Consider the following 20,936-nt stretch of genomic DNA (forward strand, 5'->3'; position numbering starts at 1 on the left):
GGGTGTAAATGAAGCCACAGAAGAAATGGGAACATGTAGCCACTTGGATTTTGATTTAGATGATACAGCAGATGAAAAGCAGATTAAATATGTGACTGCTGAGAGTCAGATACATGAGTACATGAAATTCTGACCAGGGTTTCACTTCTTTTTTTCTCCTTTTGTTTTGAGGGCTTTACTCAAGAATGTCTGTGAAATCCTAATTAGGAAGTTAGACAAGATTATAAGTAAACAGACAATATTTCAACTTGGACAAATAAATGCATTATGAGTTATTTATCATAATAGCTACCTAATGAGTTCCCTAACATTCTATTGTTAAATAGCATTTGCTAACATTTTTTTACAGTGGATTATCGAGGGATATGTCCCAGCATACTGAGCTCCATATCTGACTAAATAGGCTTCATCTATCATTGATGGTTAGATAAGAATCAACTGGTAAAACCAAATTGCATTTTTCTAATGCAGGCCTCCAATGTAGGTCTTCAGCAGACTCCTTCCACTTCATTGACCTTGAGGAAATAGCATACATAACAAAGCCATCTTTACTGACTTCTGGTCACTCTATAGTTTGAGGGAGAAAAAAAAGCCACCAATGCTTTATTTAGGTTTTTTGGTTTGTTTGGTTGTTTTCTTTTAATATTAGTTGTAGTTGGACACAATACCTTTATTTTATTTATTTTTATGTGATGTGGAGGATTGAACCCAGTGCCTCACATATGTGAGGCCAGCGCTGTACCACTGAGCCACAACCCCAGCCCCTTTTATTCCATTTTTATATGGTGTTTAACAATTGTAGAGTTGTTTTACTTTCTAGAGTATTTTTGTTACCTCACTGTAACCTTATCTCTACCTTTTTTTTTCTTTTTTGTATGATATACGTACACAGAGAAAAATGCATGACAAATGTATTTTTACATCTACCACACAGCTGGAGAAAGAGAACGCTTGTCAGCACCTAGACTCTGTTCTGTATGTGGCCCCGGTGACAGTTTCCTTGCTCTACAGGATTAACCACTTTTCCTCAGTCTTCTAATCATTTCTAAATTTTCTTTACTGTTATATTGTACCTGCACACATTTCTAAATAGTACATTAGTTTTACCTGTTTTTGAACTTACTTTCCCCAGTTTTGATTTAGAAATACTTTAAACCTACAAAACAAACAAAGGATTTAGTGTATTCTTGTATGGCTTGTTAATCGTGATCACAGGTGTGCTGTATGCCTTGTATGTCTGTAAGGACAAACCATTGCTTTTGTTCTCGGGGCCCCTAGATTCAGACAAGATAGAAGTCCATGCCTCAGGAAGGAAGGCCCCTAAAAAATCAAGACTTTGGGCGTGTGGTCCAGCCTGCTCTCTCCCTGCCCAAGAGAAGCTAGAAGTTGGGATTTTCCACCTTGTTGTGCTGTGCTATGCCGGGGGTGGAGGCTCTAGAGAGTTGATGTACCAGATTTTCCTACCAGCTTTGATGCAACAGGTTTCAAGTTCACTTGGGGTGAGACTCTTAAACTAGTTTCTGGGTTTCTCATGAAAAGAGTTTTTCTGTGTATTAATTTGGCATCTCAGTGGGATAAGGAGGTCTGGGTCTTCCATTCCCTCCTCTTGCTGATATCCCTCCCTAGCCCCCATTGTCCTCTGTTTTTATAAATAAAGTTCTGTTGAAACACAGCTTCATACCCATTTGTTTACATTTTTGCCTATAGAAATAACAAACAGAAAGTCTGAATGGAAATAGAAAATCAAGAAGAAATTTAAAATTCTGAGTAGACTTATAGCAATTAAAGAGTTTAAATTAATCACCAAAAACCTCCCAGAAAGCAATCCCTGGTACACATAACTTTACTGGTGATTGCTACAAAACATACAAAGAAGAATTAGCCTCAGTCATTCACAGAGTCTCCTAAACAACAGAATGTACACTTTCCAACTTAGTCTTTTTGGCCTGTATTGCCCCCTTATACCAAAACAAGTCAAAGGTGTGTGTGTGGGGGGAAACACAGACAACTATCCCTTCTGAATAGATGTGCACAAATTCTCCACAAAATACCAAACAGAATCCAGCAACACACAAAAAGAATTGTACACCATGACCAAGTGGTTTTAATCTTAAGAATGCAAGCTTTAGTTTAACATTTGAAAATCAGTTGATGTAATGCACTATACTAATATAAGAAAGGGAAAAGAAACATGTCAAGCACAAAAAAAAAAAAAAAAAAACCATGAAAAATGCTGTATCTTTTCACAATTCTCAACAAATTAGGAATAGAAGGGGAATTTCTTTAACCTAATAAAGAGCATCTATGAAAACCTGAAGGCTGGCTCATTCTTACCATACAAAGAGTACAAGGTTCCCCACTAAAATCAAGACCAAGACAGTGATGCCTGTTCTTGTCACTTCTATTCAATATTAAACCCCAGGTCTGACCAGGGCAACTAGACAAGATAAAGAAACAAAAGAGTCAAATGTATGAAAGATGATATATCATGAGCTTTGTAATGTTTTGAACAACCAATAAAAAAATATATTAAAAAGAAACAAGACACCCTGAAGGAAAGGAAGAAATAAAACTGTCTGCATATGTTGTGCATTAGTATGTAGATATTCCTTAGGAATGCATTTTAGGAAAATAAAAACCATTAGAACTAATAAGCAGGATTATTAGGGTTACGGGATACAAGATTAATATACACACACAAAAAAACTATTTTTGTACATTGGCAATAAATAATCTTAAAAGTAAGAAAATTCTATTTACAATAACATCAAAGAAGAATAAAATACTTAAATGTAAATTTGACACAATCAGTGTAAGGCTTGTATACCGAAAACTAGAAGTCATTACCAGGGGAAATTAAAAAATAAACAGGAAAACATTCCATGTTCATGAGTCAAAAGACACAAATTAAGATTACAGTACCCTAAATTGATCTATCAATTTAATGCATTCCCCTGAAAATCTCAGTTGTCTTTCTTGTGGAAATTGACAACTTGATTTTAAAATTCACATGGAAAATAAGGTACCAGAACAGCTAAAGCAATCTTTAAAAGGCAACCAGAATTGGAGGACTCACACTTCCCAATTTCAGAAACTTTGTACAGAGCAACAGTAGTTAAGACACTCATACCAACGTAAGGATAGATGCATAGATAAATGGAAAAGAATTTAGATTCTAGAAATAAACTGTTATATTTGTTGTCGGTTGATTTTGACTGTGGTACCAATACAACTTAACAGAGAAAAGAGCAGTCTTTGCAACAAATGATGCTAGAACACTTTAATATCCACATGAAAAAAAAAATCATTTGGACCCCTCCTCACACCATACTCCAAAATTAATTCAAAATGTAACATTAAAGCTAAATATATCAGATGTAAATGTAATGGAACAAAACTGTAAGCCATTAGAAGAAAACATCACCATGTATCTCAATTACCCTGGACTGTGCACTGTTTTTTTAGGTTGGAATACAGAAGCATAAGTGACAAAAGATAAAATATATAATTAGATTACTTAAAGTTAAAATTTTGTGCTCCAAATGATGACTCTCAAGAAAATAAAACAGACAGTCCACAGAATGGGTTAAATATTTGCAAGTCATACATCTCATGCAGAAAGAACCAAGTCTGTCTGATGTTAATGAAGTGGGGAAGCATAAATCCTCTTACAGGTTCAGTCATCATATTGGGGCTGGCATTCCTGTCTGTCACCACATTGTATATATTTCCTAGTTGATGTACTCATGTTGTTTTACTGTATGACTTTATGAGCTACCGTCTTAAAGGGCATAATAAGAAAGGGCAGAAGGCCAAGCCCTTTGTCCCTTCTTGTGAATTTAAGAAGAGGACTGATGCCCGAGGTGGAGAACCCTGGTTGCACACACTGTTGACTGCCCATATTTGTCACTACTGTCTCTGAAACAGTGTTTAGGCATAAGCATGTTGGGTAGAAGTGTCTTCCTAAAGTGTAGTCCCCCAGCCCTAAGACTTTGGAGGACCGGAGAGGGCATTCAGAGAAGAGCTCAAGGACAGCCATCTTCAGCTCCTAGCCGCTGCCAGCCTTTCCCCTGTTCCAAGATGCAGGAGTCGGCTCTGATGGCCTCAAGACAACAGGGAAGGAGGTGGAGAGTAAGTGTTGGGAAGCCTTCCTCTGCCTGGCCTCTCTGTGTCAGCTTGGGCTGCCCTTTGCCCCGCAATCCCCCTCGTTCCTCCCAACTGCCAGTTCAAGGCAGCCTTCAGTTCCCCAAGGATTTCTCCCTGGGTTTGTTGTTATTTCTCAGAATCCATATCTCCTTCTAACTTTCAAGTTCGTTCAGCAATGTTGGCAAATTAGGTGGGAGTAGCAAGGAGACCCCATATGTACTACTAATTTGCCATCTTTGAAGATACATAAAACCCAAGTAATTTTTTTAGCTAGCAAAAATGATCATGGGTTCACTGTTTAATCAAATTTCCCAAGTCTTAAATTGGAGGCGATCAACTGAATGGAAGAAAAGGTAGAGACAAAACTTCTTTCAGGACAAAAGCAAGCTGGATACTTGAACCAGATAGAAAACACAGTTCTGCCTCTGCATTTTCAGCTTCTTAGGGTTGGGGGTTTAAACACAAACCTTGAATTTGAATTAAAAAGCACAGAAAGTTTTTAAAAGCATGGCCTAAAATGGTTGCATGAAGAAAGGGCCTCATGAAAGAAGGTTGTATTTGACTTAGAAGGTGACAGTTTGAATTAGTGTAGAGGTTAAGGAGAAAAACAGTGAACAGTTGGCTGAGACATGGGTCAATCACGAGCACCCAGCCTGGGTGGAATGTTGGGATTGTGAAAACCTAGCAACGTACTTGTTTGTGTTGGGCAAGATCAGATCAGGAGAGCCTTAATAAGGAGAGAGAGAGGGTGTGTGTGTGTGTGTGTGTGTGTGTGTGTGTGTGTGTGTGTGTGTGAGAAGAGAGAGAGAGAGAAAGCAAGCAAACACACATGCATGCCTGGGACTGTGCTAGATATTATGAGCAGCATGCAGAAAGTATGTGATGTGTCATTTGTCCTCAGGGTGCTGATAATCTTGCCAGAGAGAGAAGGCTCAGGACAATGAAATGACCATAGAACGCTAAGAAAAAAAAATGTGTAATTTACATGCAGAATTCTCTGATGCTGTATAAGTTGAGAAGAATGGCTACAGAAGCACTAAGTGGACTTCATTAGATTTCACTTTGAAAGCAAACTTGGTTTTTTAATTTTTGTTTTGTTTTATTTTGGTGTTAAGTTTTTTGAATTCTTGATATATCCTAGAGATTAATGCATGATCTGAAGTGCATGTGGTAAAGATTTTCTGCCAATCTGTAGGCTCTATGCTCACATTATTGATTGTTTCCTTTGCCAAGAAGAAGCTTTTTAGTTTGAATCCATCCCATTTATTTACCAGTGGAGTTTGAGAAGTACATGGTTCTCAGTCTGTAGGAGGGCAGGGTGGCATTGCTGAGAGAAAAGGTCCAATCTGGTCCACTTGGTCCCTGCCTGTTCCTCATTACGTTGTAGGTTTCACTGGGCTGAGACTGACTTTGCTGTATCATGGCACTTGGCATAGCGGGTAGCCTGTGACAGACACTCAATAAATATTTGCTGAGTAGTGAAATGTATTTTGTGTGTAATTTTACATTTTAATCAATTTGATATTTTAATGTATGTGAATATGAACTTTTAATAATTTGGATATTTAATGTTTTAAATGACTGGTACTTATCTTTACAATTAGAATTATCTTTGAAGTATTTGTAACAGTTGCCTTTTCATTTTTACAGGCCAGTTGGAATGCCAAAAATGGAGAAGGTCTACTTACATAATCCTAGTTCTGAAGAAACCATTACTTTAGTATCCATATCTGCTACAACATCACATTTTCATGCATCATTTTTTCAAAATAGGGTAAGTTTCTCTGCTAAAAATTATCTCTCCTGGGTGCTTAGTTGGATATTGATGAATAATTTTATTCACTGTAATTAGAATCTGGCTTTAATGTTTCTTATCTTTCCTAGATTTGAGTTTGTTCAGTTTCCTGAGAGTTATTACTCCTTCCCTTAAAAAGACATTGTTTTTCTCAACACAAAACAGCTGGGAATCTTAAATATCCTTACAGTCAGTTGATTTTCTCTTAATAATTTCTTGGCATCTTTCTATTGGTGCACAACAAATTATCATAAATTTGATGGCTTAAGACCGTACCCACTCATTAGCACGCAGTCAGTAGGTTGCGAATCCAGTGGGTTGTTAGCTCAGCTATCACAGGGGAGATTAGGCTGCCAGGCTGAGCCCTTGTCTGGAGGCGCTGAGGGGAAATCCACCTCCAGACTCATTCGAGTTGTGGGCACAATTGAGTTCCTGTGCCTGTGGAACTGAAGCCCCATTCAGTTGCTGATGTTAACCACAGACCCCTCTCAGCCCGAGGCACCCACATTCCTTCTTAGGGGCCCCTCCACCTCCATGCCAGCAGCAATGTGTTATTTCCCCTTACTCTTCCTCTTCTGCCACCAGTGGAGCAAACTCTGCTTTTGAAGACTCGTGGCACTGGCTCAGGGCCATCTTCATGGCCTACCTTTCCACTAACTGAGAGTCAGCTGACTGCTAGCCGTGATTACATTTGCCAAATCCTTTACCATGCCTTGTAAATAACCACAGGGGCAAGGCCCCGGCATAGTCACAGGCATCTTGGGACCATGTTAGGGCTCTACCGCAGGCATGCTCTAAAATTTTACTTACAGTTTTGTAGTTAGTCAGTGGGCTTGTTATGTTATTTTTTTAAAAAGGACTTTTTTCTTATCAAAATAAAAAACTGGATCTTAAGGTTTGAATTTAAGAGAATGCATTAAGCTTTAATGTATAAATATCTAGTATCAGAGAGAAGTAAATAAATGGAACCTAATTTCATCTTTCCACTGACTCCTCTGAAGAGATGCAATAAAGAACAAAAAAGGAACTTTTTTAAACATAGAAGCTATTAGTTTTATATCAGTTGTTTAGATTTTTACATTTCTCATTTCTAAAGTCCTATTTTATCATATGTTATTAGGTAGCAACTTGTAGGATTTTAAAAAAATAATTTTGACTTTTTTCACTTAAACGCATTTTATAAATGAAGTATTGATAAGTCATCATGTTATTTTGGTAATAAATTTTTTGTAGTACTAATGGAAAATATCTCTTTTCTTAAATGTTTCTGAAAGTAAATTTCACATAAGTTCATTATCAATGTGTTTGTTGTACCTAAAAGATAACTCCACAATTCTTATAAATGTGCAAAGGTCTTAGTAGAATTCTAGTTCTGATAGACCTGTGTGTACAATGAAAAGCCTTATCCTGCAGGGGTTTGCCCAGGTTATGCAGTTATTTTCAAGAACTAAGGTGAAGGGGCTGGGGATGTGGCTCAAGCGGTAGCACGCTCGCCTGGCATGCGTGCAGCCTGGGTTCGATCCTCAGCACCACATACAAACAAAGATGTTGTGTCCGCCGAAAACTAAAAAATAAATATTAAAAACTTCTCTCTCTCTCTCAAAAAAAAAAAAAAAAAAAAAAAAAAAAGAACTAAGGTGAAGTCTAGGGCCCTTAGCCTCCCAGTGATCCCAGTGGTACTGCACTACAGTGGCTGGCTTGTGTCCTACACTCATATGCATGTAGAACCAGCCAGCTTTCCTCAGTGCCTGTGTGTGTGTTGAGTTAGAGGGCAGGTAAACATGGAAACAGTTTAAAAATAGTTCACATCTGCACTACACGTTTTATTTATAACTTTTTTAACATTGCTAGTTCAAGTGATGTTTGTTGTTTCTGAACACCAGCTTTACTTGGGGTAAAGGCCAGTGTTTTCACTCTTTTCTCTACCTTCACAAGCCAGAGGGACAGGGAGTTCTGTGGAGAGCATGTGGCCCACCAAGGCTGCAGTCTTAGTGGCCTTTGAGAGTGTCAGTCCATGCACAGTTCTGATTCTTCAAGAAAAATCAGGAATAAGAATTTTTATGTTTCCCAGTTTTTACACATAGATAATGAACTCAGTTTTAGAAACAGTGTGGACCTAACAACATTAGCTAAAGATCACCATTTTACCATTTCTGAACTAGATCTGTTTCTACAGATGAACTTATGTGAAGAGAATAGTTTTCCTGGAAATTCTTAAAAATATAAACTGGGGCTGGGGATATAGTTCAGTTGGTAGAATGCTCGCCTCGAATTCACAAGGACCTGGGTTCAATCCCCAGCACCACCAAAAAAAAAATAAATAAATAAAAGTGTACATAATCAAAGAACAAGTTAAAAATAGATCTGTGTTTTCTGCTGTCAGGAGGTGGAATTAAACAGTAAAAGCAACGTTTAGATGGTCCAGATTTTGCTTCAAAGGATACAGCTGCAATCTGCTTTTTTTACCTTTGTTCCTCCTCCTTATCTTTCCATCTTCTTCCCTGCGGTAACATTGACTCCAGAAGCTCAGGAGGAGGAAGGGAGAGAGAATGAACTCCTGAGGGAAGAAATAACCTCCTTCCCCTCCTCCTCAGCTTTTGTGCCTGCAGCCAGGGCTTTGGTGTTTCTGCACCCAGGGGAGTAGACCTTTCTGCGTGTCCTTGCAACTCTGCCTCCCTGCATCATCCTCAGCATCCTAGGCAGGTCTTAACTTCTTTGGCAATAAAAAATTTTTATTAACTGATGCCACCTTCATATTAACCAGTAGGGTAAGAGATGTAGAAATGTGTTTTTCTGACATTTTATTTCTCTTTATATATCTTCAATTATTAATTTATCTACAGTTATTAGTAATTAAATATATTTTTCTTTCTTTTTTAAAGAGAGAGAGATAATTTTTTAATATTTATTTTTTTAGTTTTTGGCGGACACAACATCTTTGTTTGTATGTGGTGCTGAGGATCGAACCCGGGCTGCACGCATGCCAGGCGAGCGCGCTACCGCTTGAGCCACATCCCCAGCCCCATATTTTTCTAATTATAGTTAAAAGTTACCTAATATTAAGACTGCAGGTTAGTCCCATATACAACGTATATTTTGCATCAAAGGATACAGTCTTTTAATATTGTATGGATAGTCATATTTCACTTGTTTGAACTATGGAGGGGATGCCTTACACACATAACAAGGAAACAAAAATAATTTTGTCTTTGATTGACTGAAATTTTTTGAGTAAATCAATTTCCAGGCAAACTGAAAACTAAGAAAAACTTTGTTTCAGTCAAAATGTTTTGGTCCATTTACATGTATGTGCTTTAGAATGAAAAATAATTTTATGGGTTGAAGGCCATTAATGAATACTAATGACTATTTTTAATTCATTGTAGAAACTGGACATTATTTATTCTGTTTTAGGTTAAACTGTGATGTTCAAGCATGGTGTTGGGAATTGAACAGAACGTGATTTAGCATTTGTATGGGATATTGTACAGATGACAAAAAGAATGAAATAGATCTGTATCTGTTAATCCAGGATATGCAGTGAATAATATGCATGTGTTTATGTAAAAAAGGCATGTGGTGGAGCAGGATGTAATGTCATGTTTTATAGAAAGCAAAGAATCTATGTACCTTTGATTATAAGAGCTAGATCAAGTTACAGACATTCAGGTTAACTAGATAACCTGAGGGGTGAGAATGGACAAGGCTTGAGGATATTAACTTTTTCTTCTTAGATCTTTGCACTGTATTACTAAGTATAATAAGGACGACTTTGGCAACTTAAATCAAATAAGAAAACAACAACGCGGGGTGCAGTGACGCAGCCTGTGATCCTAGCAGCTCGGGAGGCTGAGATAGGAGGATTGCGAGTTCAAAGCCAGCCTCAGCAAAAATGAGGCACTAAGCAGCTCAGTGAGACCCTGTCTCTAAATTAAAAAAATACAAAATAGGGCTGGGGATGTGGCTCAGTGGTCAAGTGTCCCTGAATTCAATCTCCGATACCCCTCACCAATATGAAAATACAAATTAAAAGATCGTTGCCAACTGAATAGAAATGAAAAGGGGTATATGTTTCCTCTAGTTTTTTAATTTATAGACATAGGGTTGTTCGTAATATTCCTTTACCATTTTTTATGTATAAAGAGTATATAATAATACTTATTTGCAGGGGGTGTACTGGGGATTGAACTCAGGGGCACTCGACCACTGAGCCACATCCCTAGCCCTATTTTGTATTTTATTTAGAAACTGGGTCTCACCGAGTTGCTTAGCACCTCATTTTTGCTGAGGTTGGCTTTGAACTCACAATCCTCCTATCTCAGCCTCCCAAGCCACTGGGTTTATAGGTAGGCACCACTGTGCCCAGCAATAATACTCATATTTTAGTTCCTTCTTTTTTGTTCTCATCCTCTCGCTTTTCATTCAATTATTCTGTATAGAAGTTTTTATCAGTTTTATAGGCCTTTTTCTGGCACCAGCACTGGTTTTATTAATTTTTTTTCTATACTCTGTTTAATTTTCCCTCCTCTCTTTATTATTCTTCCTTTTACTTTGGATTTAATTGACTCTTTTTCTAGTTTCTCAAAGCAGAAACATAGATTCTTGATTTGAGACATTTATGTTCAAAATAATCATTTGATGCTAAAATTTCCTTTCAAGTATTGTCTTAACTGCTTCCCACAAATTTGTACACATTGTGTTCTCAAATCAACTCAAAATATAATTTCTTTCATGACTACTTACATAAGCTGTGGATTATTCAAAAGTGCACTCACTGTTCAATGTCTGACTCTCTAGGGACTCAGCAGATGTGGATGTCATTGATCTCTGACTCCGGTGTGGCTCCACCTAGTGGTCACAGCTTCCAGGGGTTCTGTGCTCTCCTGGGAGAGCACACACACAGCCTTTAAACTCTATAAACATTTTCACTGAATTCTTTTTTACCTCCTGGTGGTAGCCTCGACTGTACCATTCTCTATGTTGGGTGAGCCAGTAGTCACATTCCATCTCTCCTTGGAAGTGTTTGTCTTCCTGAGATTTTGGGTGGTTGATAACCAATCTCTGATATAGTTCAAGGACAAGTTTTTCCGCTTTTTGTTGCTGATAATGCAGGAGGAATGCTCTTTCCAACGTTTTTCATCCTTAAGCAAAGCAGAGTCTCAGTGCCATGTATTTTGAGCTATAATTTGGAGTACTTTAGAGTCGTAGCCTTGTACTCAGAATGGGAGAGGTTATCAGCTTTGCTTATTAAATGCCTTTTTTTAAAATATTTTTTTAGTTGTAGACGGACACAATACCTTTATTTATTTTATTTATTTTTATGTGGTGCTGAGGATCGAACCCAGTGCCTCATACATGCGAGGCAAGCGCTCTGCCACTGAGCCGCAATCCCAGCCCTTGTTAAATGCCTTTTAAGGCTTCACTGCAAGCAGAATTTCAGCCCCAGCCTTGAACAGCCCCTGTTGTTTTGTGTAATAATTTTTTATTTCTTTGACTGCAGTGACGTTTTCAGTCTGCCCCAGATAACAGGAGTGAGATCCCACATGTACTTTGTCCCTTGCCTTCTTTCCTAATTTAAGTTACAAGGACATTTTGTGCCTATGTGGATGGATGGCAGAGGTGGGAGGGGTGCGGGCCTGGGCTTATTCTTCAGAATAATAATACAAGCTGCTGCTTAGTAGTAGGGTAGTACATCTATGTGAAAAGCTCAGCTTCAGTCCAACGCCTGCTTGATTGACTGGTCATGGAACTGCCTATAATGAGGTACTTCATTCCAGCCTGGCAAACACTGAATGACAGAGTCCAAGGCAGCCATCTGTTGTACAGGGCTCTGGGCTGGTAATGGACAAGCCATGTGACTGCAGACATCCATTATGAAGACATCTTTTTGTTATTTTCCATTGTGCAATAGTTCGCATAACTTAATGCGTAAATTTTAAAGAAAAAAAGCTAGTTTATGTAAATGATTCTAAGATACTCATTATAGAGAACTTTAGCTAATTTTGGCCAGTATGATCAGATTTTGGGGGGCAGGGAGGGTCACCAGTTTAACTTTATTTTATTTTATTTTTTTCCAGAAAATTCTTCCGGGAGGAAATACATCATTTGATGTAGTTTTTCTTGCAAGAGTAGTAGGAAATGTAGAAAATACTTTATTTATTAACACATCTAATCATGGGGTATTTACTTACCAGGTAAGAACGAGAATTAAAACTTTTATTTATTTTTATAAAATATAATCATCATCGCCAACTTCAGATGACAACCTTTTAAGAACTCACTTCAGAAACTTGAGATAATAGAAATGTAAGAGTTTAGACTTACAGCATTTTTATATTCACTATGGACATCAGTCTGTGAACAAATAATCTTAAAAACTATAGCTAAAGTGTTAATATGAGATTAACAAAAGAATAGTAAAAAGTATTTTTATACTGACTCAATTTTTAAAGACTAACACACTTATGAAGCATATTTAATAATAACTTTGAAATTAAAATGTATGTGCCTGCTTTTCTTTAGGAGGTATATTGTTCAAATTTTGATCAATTTATTTTACATAGATTCCTTGTTTGGATTATTAAAGAAAATTCATGTTTATAGGAATCATATAATAAATCTTTTGTAAATCAGCCATTCTGTGTATGAATCAAGATTTTTATATATTAAGATTATTAAGAATTTTTTATTTGTCGACACAATATGAACTTCTGCTTGCATTAGATTTTATTATTCTCATGGTTTTTTAGACGAGGAAGTTGAAATTTAGGAAGGTTCAGTGATTGCCCCAGTTATCCTACTTTGCTACTAGGAACTCAAGTGTTTCAGTTCTTACTTACTATGCCTTTTTTTGTTTTTTTAAACATTTCCTCTCCAGTCTCCAGAGCACTTCTGTTTTGAAAATAAGAATCAGAGTAAACTTTTCCATTTTAGTGAAGTGCCGTGTTCTGCTTGCTGCCACTGGATAAGCCTTCACGGGTTGTTTCAGAGGCTTTCAGTAAGCAGTAACAGCCGCTTTGTTCAGTAAGTTCCGAGTGCTGTGTAGATGATCCCCGTTTAACATGCACTTGACCAGCAAGCAAGAAGACAGTATCTAAGAGTGGAAGTCGTGGCCCTACAGAGGCATCTCCACTGGTTGCAGCCAGTGTGGACTCTCTGAGGGCTGCGGTTAGCCCGAGGCCAGCTGTCTTCCATCTGTACCTCTCCACACCTAGTCATTCTCCCAGTCTTCCTCCTGAGTGTCTCCTGAGCCTGTCCATTTCCCTCCTCATGCACCATGAGCACTCTCTGGATTACACTGCAGCCAGCTAACTGTCTCCCCTCCTCCCTAGCCCCATCCCTATCCCCAGTTCAGGACCCACTCTGAGCCAGAGGGATGTTTTTAGACCTTTTTTGTTGACATCTAGTCTGTCCCAAAACTAGATTGTAAGTTTCAATGAGAGTAGGCACATTATTTATCTTGTTCACTCTTAAATTGATGACTGCTGTGTGTGTGTGCATGCACGCACACGTGTGATCCTGCGCACCACACATCACAGACACTGAATAAGTGTGTGTCATTTGAATAACTGGTTCACCCTGCTTAGTCATCATAGGGCTAAATTTAACTGTGGTCTGTCTGAAATCTTATGAGTCCCTTTTCTCTTGTTTTTGTGTGTTCCATGAAGGACTGCTGCCATTTCCATTTCCAACATATTATAGTCGTCATTCCAAATGCACATACATTGAGTAAATCAAATATGTAGCCAAATTCAGTTTTTAAAAAGGGTATTATTACTCTTCTATCTACATTAGATTCGCCAGTCTCCTTAGATCAAGCAGAATTGTAACCATAAAAATGGTAGTTACAAAAGCAGCTCAGAGGGGTTTTTTTCTTCTTCAAAATAGGTATTTGGTGTTGGAGTTCCAAATCCATATCGATTGAGGCCGTTCCTTGGAGCCAGAGTGCCTGTGAATAGCAGTTTCTCACCCATAATAAACATACACAACCCTCACAGTGAGCCTTTACAGGTGAGTTTAGGAAATGGTTTTAATTAAGCCTCATTTTGGTGAGAATTCTGTAGCATATAATCTGTTTGTTAAAACTTTCAGGGTTTTATAAGTGCATTTAAGGGGGTGTTAACTTTAATACAATTGTACTGTAGTCTGAATTTTGGAATACAGCAGTTAGGATTTTCAATTTGGGGACCATTTTTAGTAGCTTCTCAGGTGTTTATAGTTCAGGGTGTTCTGTGTTTACTTTGAAAAGTGTTCAACTGTACAGAAAAACTGAGTTCTTTTTGGTTCAGTATAAACTTTTAAAAAATAGTTTGCATTTATTTCTTGTAATAATAAATTTTTGGTGATGGCATTTTGAAAATTAAAATCCAGCGAAGGGTAATACAGAATTAATCAAGCAAACTGACTCTTATTTATAAAATTGAACTCCTTATCTTAGCCAGTCTAGAAACCTCCCCTCACCCACTCCCTGTCTCTGTTGCAGCAGGAGTGGCAAGTGTGGCAAGTGTCACTCCTTCAGAGGTTTCCTAAAATCCCCTCCCCACACCAGCGACTTCCACCTAGCTAACACATGTAGCCACTAGAGCTCTGAGTTGTATTGTCTGTGTTAGAAGGAGATGTGGATGCTTTCCAGAATCGTCCATCATAAATACACCCAGGGCCCAGAGTTCTCGGGACCACATCACAGGACTTAACAGTAGCTTGAAAATAGTAGGAAGAAGAAAAATCATATACTATGTAGCAAGTGCAAGGCTACGATTTTCATCCTCCTTGGTCCCCTGGCATAAATGTTCATAAGAAATGAAAGGGAAATGAGGAGGGACAAAGGGAGATTTTCAGAGCCTGAATAGTGAGACACTTAGGAATTACAACTGAAGCAACCAAAAGGAAGTCCCTCCCAACACTTGGCTGAGAAGAGCTACTGATAAAAGTTCATTGCCCCGGTTTTAATTTCTTTAGATATCTCCATCACAACGGAGGGAAATGCTCTGCTTTCTGCTTTTGCAAATCAAAAGTGTTGCTGTCTTCATCATCAATCTGTCATTTAGACACTTTGCTACTTTAGAGCACAGTGAATTTTCCCTGTTCTGCTAACTTTTATCACAGATGTATACAGAAGCCCCAGTTGGCTGCTTTCTTTATTTTTTTCAATGAAATAAAACCATGTCTCGCAGACCCTGGTGCGTGAGTCACCCCACCCTGCTGTGGAAAAAGGTGTTACAGAGCACCCAGGGTGCCCTCTGTGGTTAGAAGGCTACAGACCCAGAAGCTGATTGTCACACAGAAAGATGGAGCTTGTAGGACTCTAAGGTGTTGGTCATCTCCAGTTGTTTAAATAGCCTGGGGTCTGTACCTTTTCCCCTCAGCCTTTGGAGTTACCCACCTGTCGTCTAGCACAGCTACTACTTTGAATTCATTTCCTCTAGTCTTTTCAGGATTTACCACAGTGGCCGTTTCACCAGCACACAGGAGAGGAAGAGAAATTAAAGTTGCCTTCTTGGACCCCAAGAGTCCCGTAATAGGTAGTGCTGTGTTGGTTGACTTGCCTTCAGATTTAAGAAAATATTGTACAGCAAGAAAATGCATTCAGTTATTTTATTATACACAAACACATGTGATCTGCCTGATACCAAAGCATGCAGCAGTTATACCAGTGAAGCAGAGGTCCCCTTGAATGCCCTACTTTCCAACAGAACTTTGATGACAAAAAAATTCTGCATCTACTTTGTCCAAGACAGTAACCACTATCCTCATGTGGCTGTGGTCGCTGAAGAACTGAACATTTAATTTCATTTTGTTCCAGTTTTTAAATGTAAATGAGCACATGTGGCTGGTATCTGTCATATGGACGACACAGCTACAGTCTTGGACCCTCCTCAGAGACCCCACTGGGATCTGCATGATGTCCTTCACACCTTTTTCTGTGCATTTGCAGGCACATGTGGGCACACAAATATACTTTTTTAACATAAATTATATTCTGACTATGTTGTTTGTCCACCTTTTCTTCTAAACTCTACTAAATTAGGACAAATAGTACTAGATGAAAATCAGACTGTCACCAGTTCCTGGTTTTAATGCGATTTTCCTTTGGTTTGTAATTCAGAGTTTTTCAGTCTCCATTTCCTACTCATCTTCCCTATCATCAGTAGCAATCTTGTTTCCAAACATTATTATGCTTCTTTCCTTGTTACCTTGAAAGATTAAATGAATTATTGTGTGATATTTTCTGGCTTTTCAGAAGAAGGTCTGCAGTCCCCGCAGCAGTCAGGGTGTTGCTATGGTTGACACAGTCTATGCTCTAGGAGAGCACTGGAGGAGGTCAGCAGATGAGTTACAGTCAGGAAATCTTAGCCCTTCAGTCTTTGCAAAAGGCAATACTTTCATAGCAATATGCACCACAAGAAGAAAAAACAACAAAAATATCCAAGCTTGTACTCAGTATTACAGCTTCCCTGGCTTTGTTCCTTGTATTGACTTCTGGGGACTTTTTGTGATTAAACAAGTGGAAGTTTCCCTTCTACATCACCCCAGATTTAGTTAAGTTGATGAAATGTATTCCTTCTTTCAAAGAGCTAGGGTTACCTGCCTTTATAGGAAAGTCTCCTGACATCTGACCTGTTCTGTGGCACTAACCCCAAAGAAGGGAAAGCAGGTCTCCACACCAAGGCTTTTGTACTTGGTGTCAAGGCAGCTTTATCCTCATAGCTGCACACTGGAGAAACCAGTGAATGCATAGAAACTGCAAAATAGCCATAAAATAGAAACGAAACAACCTATTAATACATACAAAATGGTGTATCTCAAGATAATTACACTGAATTAAAGAAGCCAGACGAGTGCATACTGTTTATCCCCTTTATATAAATTTTAGAAAATGCAAGCTAATCTATACTGACACAGAGAGGTCCGTGATTTCTGGGAAATAGAAAGGGGCAGAAAAGGAGTATAGTTTGCAGAGGGCATAAGGTGGGGGCAGTGGATCTACTTGGTATCTTAATTGCAGTGACGGCTTCGTACCTACAAACATATGTCAGAATTCCTCAGTTGTATGCTTAAATGTGGATTATTTTTTGTGTATCAGTGATAACCTTAGGCCTTTTCTAAAAAATTGTTAAGTGTAAGCACAAGTCACAGAGCTATTAAGACCTGTTAATTTGCTACCAGTAGAAGCCAGATATTTTTTATGTTTTGTGGTTTTGTTTTGACCTGTAGTGATTGTATGTATCTTGAGGTATGTACACTGTGACATTTCAGTACATATATACAAAGAGTAATGACCAGCTCAGGGTCACTGGCTTATCTCTCACATCAGAAATTATCATTTATTTGTGTTGGAAACTTTTGAAATCCTTTTAACTAGCTACTCTGAATAGACAGTTAGTTCATCACTGTCAAGCATAGGTACTCCGCTGAGCCACAGAACTTGAGGAGTTCTTCCTCCTGTTCAGCCAGGCCCTTGTCCTGGTTAACCTCTGTCCCTTCCCCAGAAACCAGATGTTTCCATACTGTACTAGGTTGGTTTTGTATCTCTGGCTAATTATCTCTTCACTCTGTCATGGTTGTAGTTATTGGATAAGCTGCTATCTGTTGATATATGTGTATTATTAAAGAAACACGTTTCTACAAGAAATACGAAACAGGTATTTCTAATACTTGAAAATGATTTCCTCAAATTATTTTATGTGAAAAAGAATTGTTCTGTTGCTTTTTAACCTAGTCTCTGAACCAGATTCACTGTTTCTAAGTTTAATTTTCAGTTATCTTGTTTTAATTAACAGTACCACCATTGGTTATGCATATGAGGCACTGAATTGAGTGATAAGATGTGGTATCCTACATTTATATCAGGACACACTTTTTCAGATAAACAGTTATGATACCAAACTTACTTCTGAAACAGCAAGTCACTCAGGTTGAGAATGTGATTTTTGACACTAACCAGCATGTGGTCCTCTGTCCCAGGTGGTAGAGATGTACTCAAGTGGAGGAGACCTTCACCTGGAGCTTCCAACAGGGCAACAGGGAGGAACCAGGAAGCTGTGGGTGAGTGGAAGCCAGTTGTTTCTTAAATACAATGAAGAGTTGGAAAATACCTAACTCTTTGTTGCCTGAAGAAATATAGGGGACTTTTCTTTAATGTCTTGAAACGTTAACTGTATATTAGATATATTTGAAAGTTGAATGAAAGAATGAGGAGAAAATATAAGTTGTGCTTCTTAGAAAAATCAGTGAACAAAGCCACCCAGAGCCTTAGCCCGCTGTGTGGAACGGAAGCAATTTCTCGGCACTGCATTGGAAATGTTGCCTCTGAACCTGGTCATTGATGATATGCTATATACAAAGTTTTCTTTGGGCGGGGAGCAAACAGTGGGAAGGATTCATTGTATTTCTGAAGGTAGAGAATTTAACATTCAGTGTCACTGTTGCTAGAGGAGATGGCATTTGCAGAGAGAACTTTAGTTCATTCTCTGGGATAACAAAGGACATTTTAAATTCTTGGATGATCTCCATCTACCTTCAGTGTCACTGAATATTTAATACCAGTTTATTTCCATGTTTAGAGAATCACTTTCTCTTGACAAATATTAGCCACATTAAAGAATATCCAGGAACTACACATCCACACATGCGCACGTGCACGAAAGGCTTCTCCATTCTCTCTTCTAACCAGAGTCAATCAGGGAAGAGATGTACAGGTGATAGTTTTGGAAAGTTGACTTGAAAATTCAGAAACAGTTTTGTCAACAGGGGACACTGGAGTCTGAGGCAGGAGGATCGAAAGTCCAAGACCAGCCTGGGCAACTTAGCAAGATCCTGTCTCAAAATGGGGCATAGCTAAGGATGTAGCCAAGTGGTAGAGCATCCCTAGACTGTGCATTTGCTTGGGAACCTTTATTTTGTTCTGTTAGGCTTTAAATGAAAGCAAGTGTAAGCCCTCTTGGTTATCTGTATAGATTACTATGCTCTTCTAGAAAAATATTTTCCCTCTGGTGGTGACATTTCTGTTGGGCTAGAGAACTTAGGCATGAAACCTTACCACTGCTAACATGACCCAGTAACTGATTTGTAGGTCAGCTCTGCCCTTTAGTGGTGATTTTGCAACTTTAAATTCTTTTCAGATCATTTGACTCTAACTTTTCTCACTTTACATCCCATATTTTGTCAGTTCTAAGTGTTATTTTTGTGTTGTTGTTGTTTTCACATTCTAACATTCTCCACAATTGAAGCCCATGTTACAACTAGTGTGAAGTGTTCATGAGAAATTTAAGGGTTTTATTTTGGTGATACTAGACGTTGAACCCAGGGGCTTATATCCCCAGCACTTTTAAAATTTTTATTTTGAGACAGTATCTCACTTTATTGCCTAGGCTGGCCTCAAACCTGCGATCTAAGAAGCTGGGATAACCAGTGGGGACCACTGCAGTAAAACTCGCTTTATTTATTTTAATTTTTGTTGCAAAGCTGAGGATTGAACCCAGGACCTTGCCCCTGCTAGGCAAGAGCTGTACCCTTGAGCTATATGCCCAGCTCCAGTAGCATATTTAATTGTCAGTGTGTTTTTTTCTTAGTAGATACATAAAATATTAATGCATCCTTCAGTCAATGTGATCTAAATCAGTAAAACAAGGTAGGTTTGCGACATTTCAAATACTATGCTCTCTGCTTATCAGGAAATTCCTCCTTATGAAACCAAAGGAGTAATGAGAGCCAGTTTTTCATCCAGAGAAGCAGATAATCACACAGCCTTCATCAGAATAAAGACCAATGCCTCTGACAGCACAGAGTTTATCATTCTTCCCGTGGAGGTTGAAGTTACAACAGGTTAGTGGAAAACAGAAAAATGGCACGTTCATTTGTTTTCTTTTTGGTACATCTTACTCTGGCAAAGTAAAAGGTAATTGTTTACTTTTTTTTTTCCCAAGCTCCTGGAATTTATTCCTCAACTGAAATGTTAGATTTTGGTACACTACGAACACAAGGTAAAATAATAATAATAGTAATAATTCCTGAATGAATTTAGTGCCTAATGGCTGTTCTGTACTTTGTAATTCAGCTTTGAAAGTTATTTACCACTGAGTTGAGTGGTCTTGTAAAAAAAAAAAAATCTCCTTTTAGGGACTCATAGCATTCACAAGTTTCATCTCATTCCTCTTGAGGGTAGCAGTGCTCACCAGTGGGAGAGCTAGGCAGGGCCTGCTGCAACCTCCGGATGGAAGACGGGTCTTACCCCGCTGCCTCACCCGTGCTGTTATGCTGATTTTTTTTTTTTTTCTAATAGTAAAATAAAGGAAGCCAAAAGATTTTTCTTCTGTATATTTGGTTAAATATGAATTATTCAGTCTCATTGTAGTGACATAATGTTAAAAATTTATCCAATATGGTCAGAGAAAGACTTCAAATTTTAAAATTGAAAACAACCAAATAAATTTTTTTATTAAGGAAAATAGAAGAGTACTTGTAATTGGGGATTTATTTGGATTATATGTAATTAAAATTTAGTTATTTAAGATTGAAGACCACATTTTTGAAAATTAGAGTTGCTTTTAATGTGATAATTTCCCATTGTACATTACTAATTTGCTTCATTATGCTTTGCTGGAAAACCAAAAGATTATTAGTATCTGAATCTAATAAAAATTGTGTTCTAGATTTTGTTTTGTTTTGATTTGCTTTTTTGTCTGGTTGTTTAAGAGGGGGCAGTTCTCGTAACACACAGGTCCATATGATGATTGTTTTATTAACACAATTATCATTATAGTTCATATTCTAAAAGAGCTTTAGTTTGATGTCTCATATGGTGAGGATTCTTAACTTGCTCTGAAACACACTGTTTCTTTTCTTTTTAACAGATCTGCCAAAAGTTTTAAATCTTCATTTATTAAATTCAGGAACAAAAGATGTACCAATAACAGTAAGTTTTTACTTCTTAGTTTATATATTCTTTGTTTTAAACACCTGACAGGGTTAAGCATAATTAAGTCCCTGCTCAAAA

General features: G+C 38.0%; 1 protein-coding gene across 4 annotated transcripts in view; it reads left to right on the top strand.

Annotated features, from left to right (window-relative positions):
- Tmem131 (transmembrane protein 131) overlaps positions 1-20,936 on the top strand; it is a 160,424-nt gene that overhangs the window by 88,496 nt on the left and 50,992 nt on the right. For 3 of the 4 annotated variants that reach the window (XM_071601865.1, XM_027950670.2, XM_071601867.1), the window contains 7 exons: positions 5,797-5,920; positions 12,019-12,135; positions 13,829-13,951; positions 17,906-17,986; positions 19,615-19,765; positions 19,867-19,923; positions 20,794-20,855. In XM_071601865.1, coding sequence (XP_071457966.1) covers positions 5,797-5,920; positions 12,019-12,135; positions 13,829-13,951; positions 17,906-17,986; positions 19,615-19,765; positions 19,867-19,923; positions 20,794-20,855 — 715 coding nt within the window. The remainder of the gene's footprint in view (positions 1-5,796; positions 5,921-12,018; positions 12,136-13,828; positions 13,952-17,905; positions 17,987-19,614; positions 19,766-19,866; positions 19,924-20,793; positions 20,856-20,936) is intronic. The other variant, XM_071601866.1, reaches the window with a different exon arrangement.

The sequence above is a fragment of the Marmota flaviventris genome, chromosome 14 (assembly GCF_047511675.1).
Source record: "Marmota flaviventris isolate mMarFla1 chromosome 14, mMarFla1.hap1, whole genome shotgun sequence".
NCBI lineage: Eukaryota > Metazoa > Chordata > Mammalia > Rodentia > Sciuridae > Marmota > Marmota flaviventris.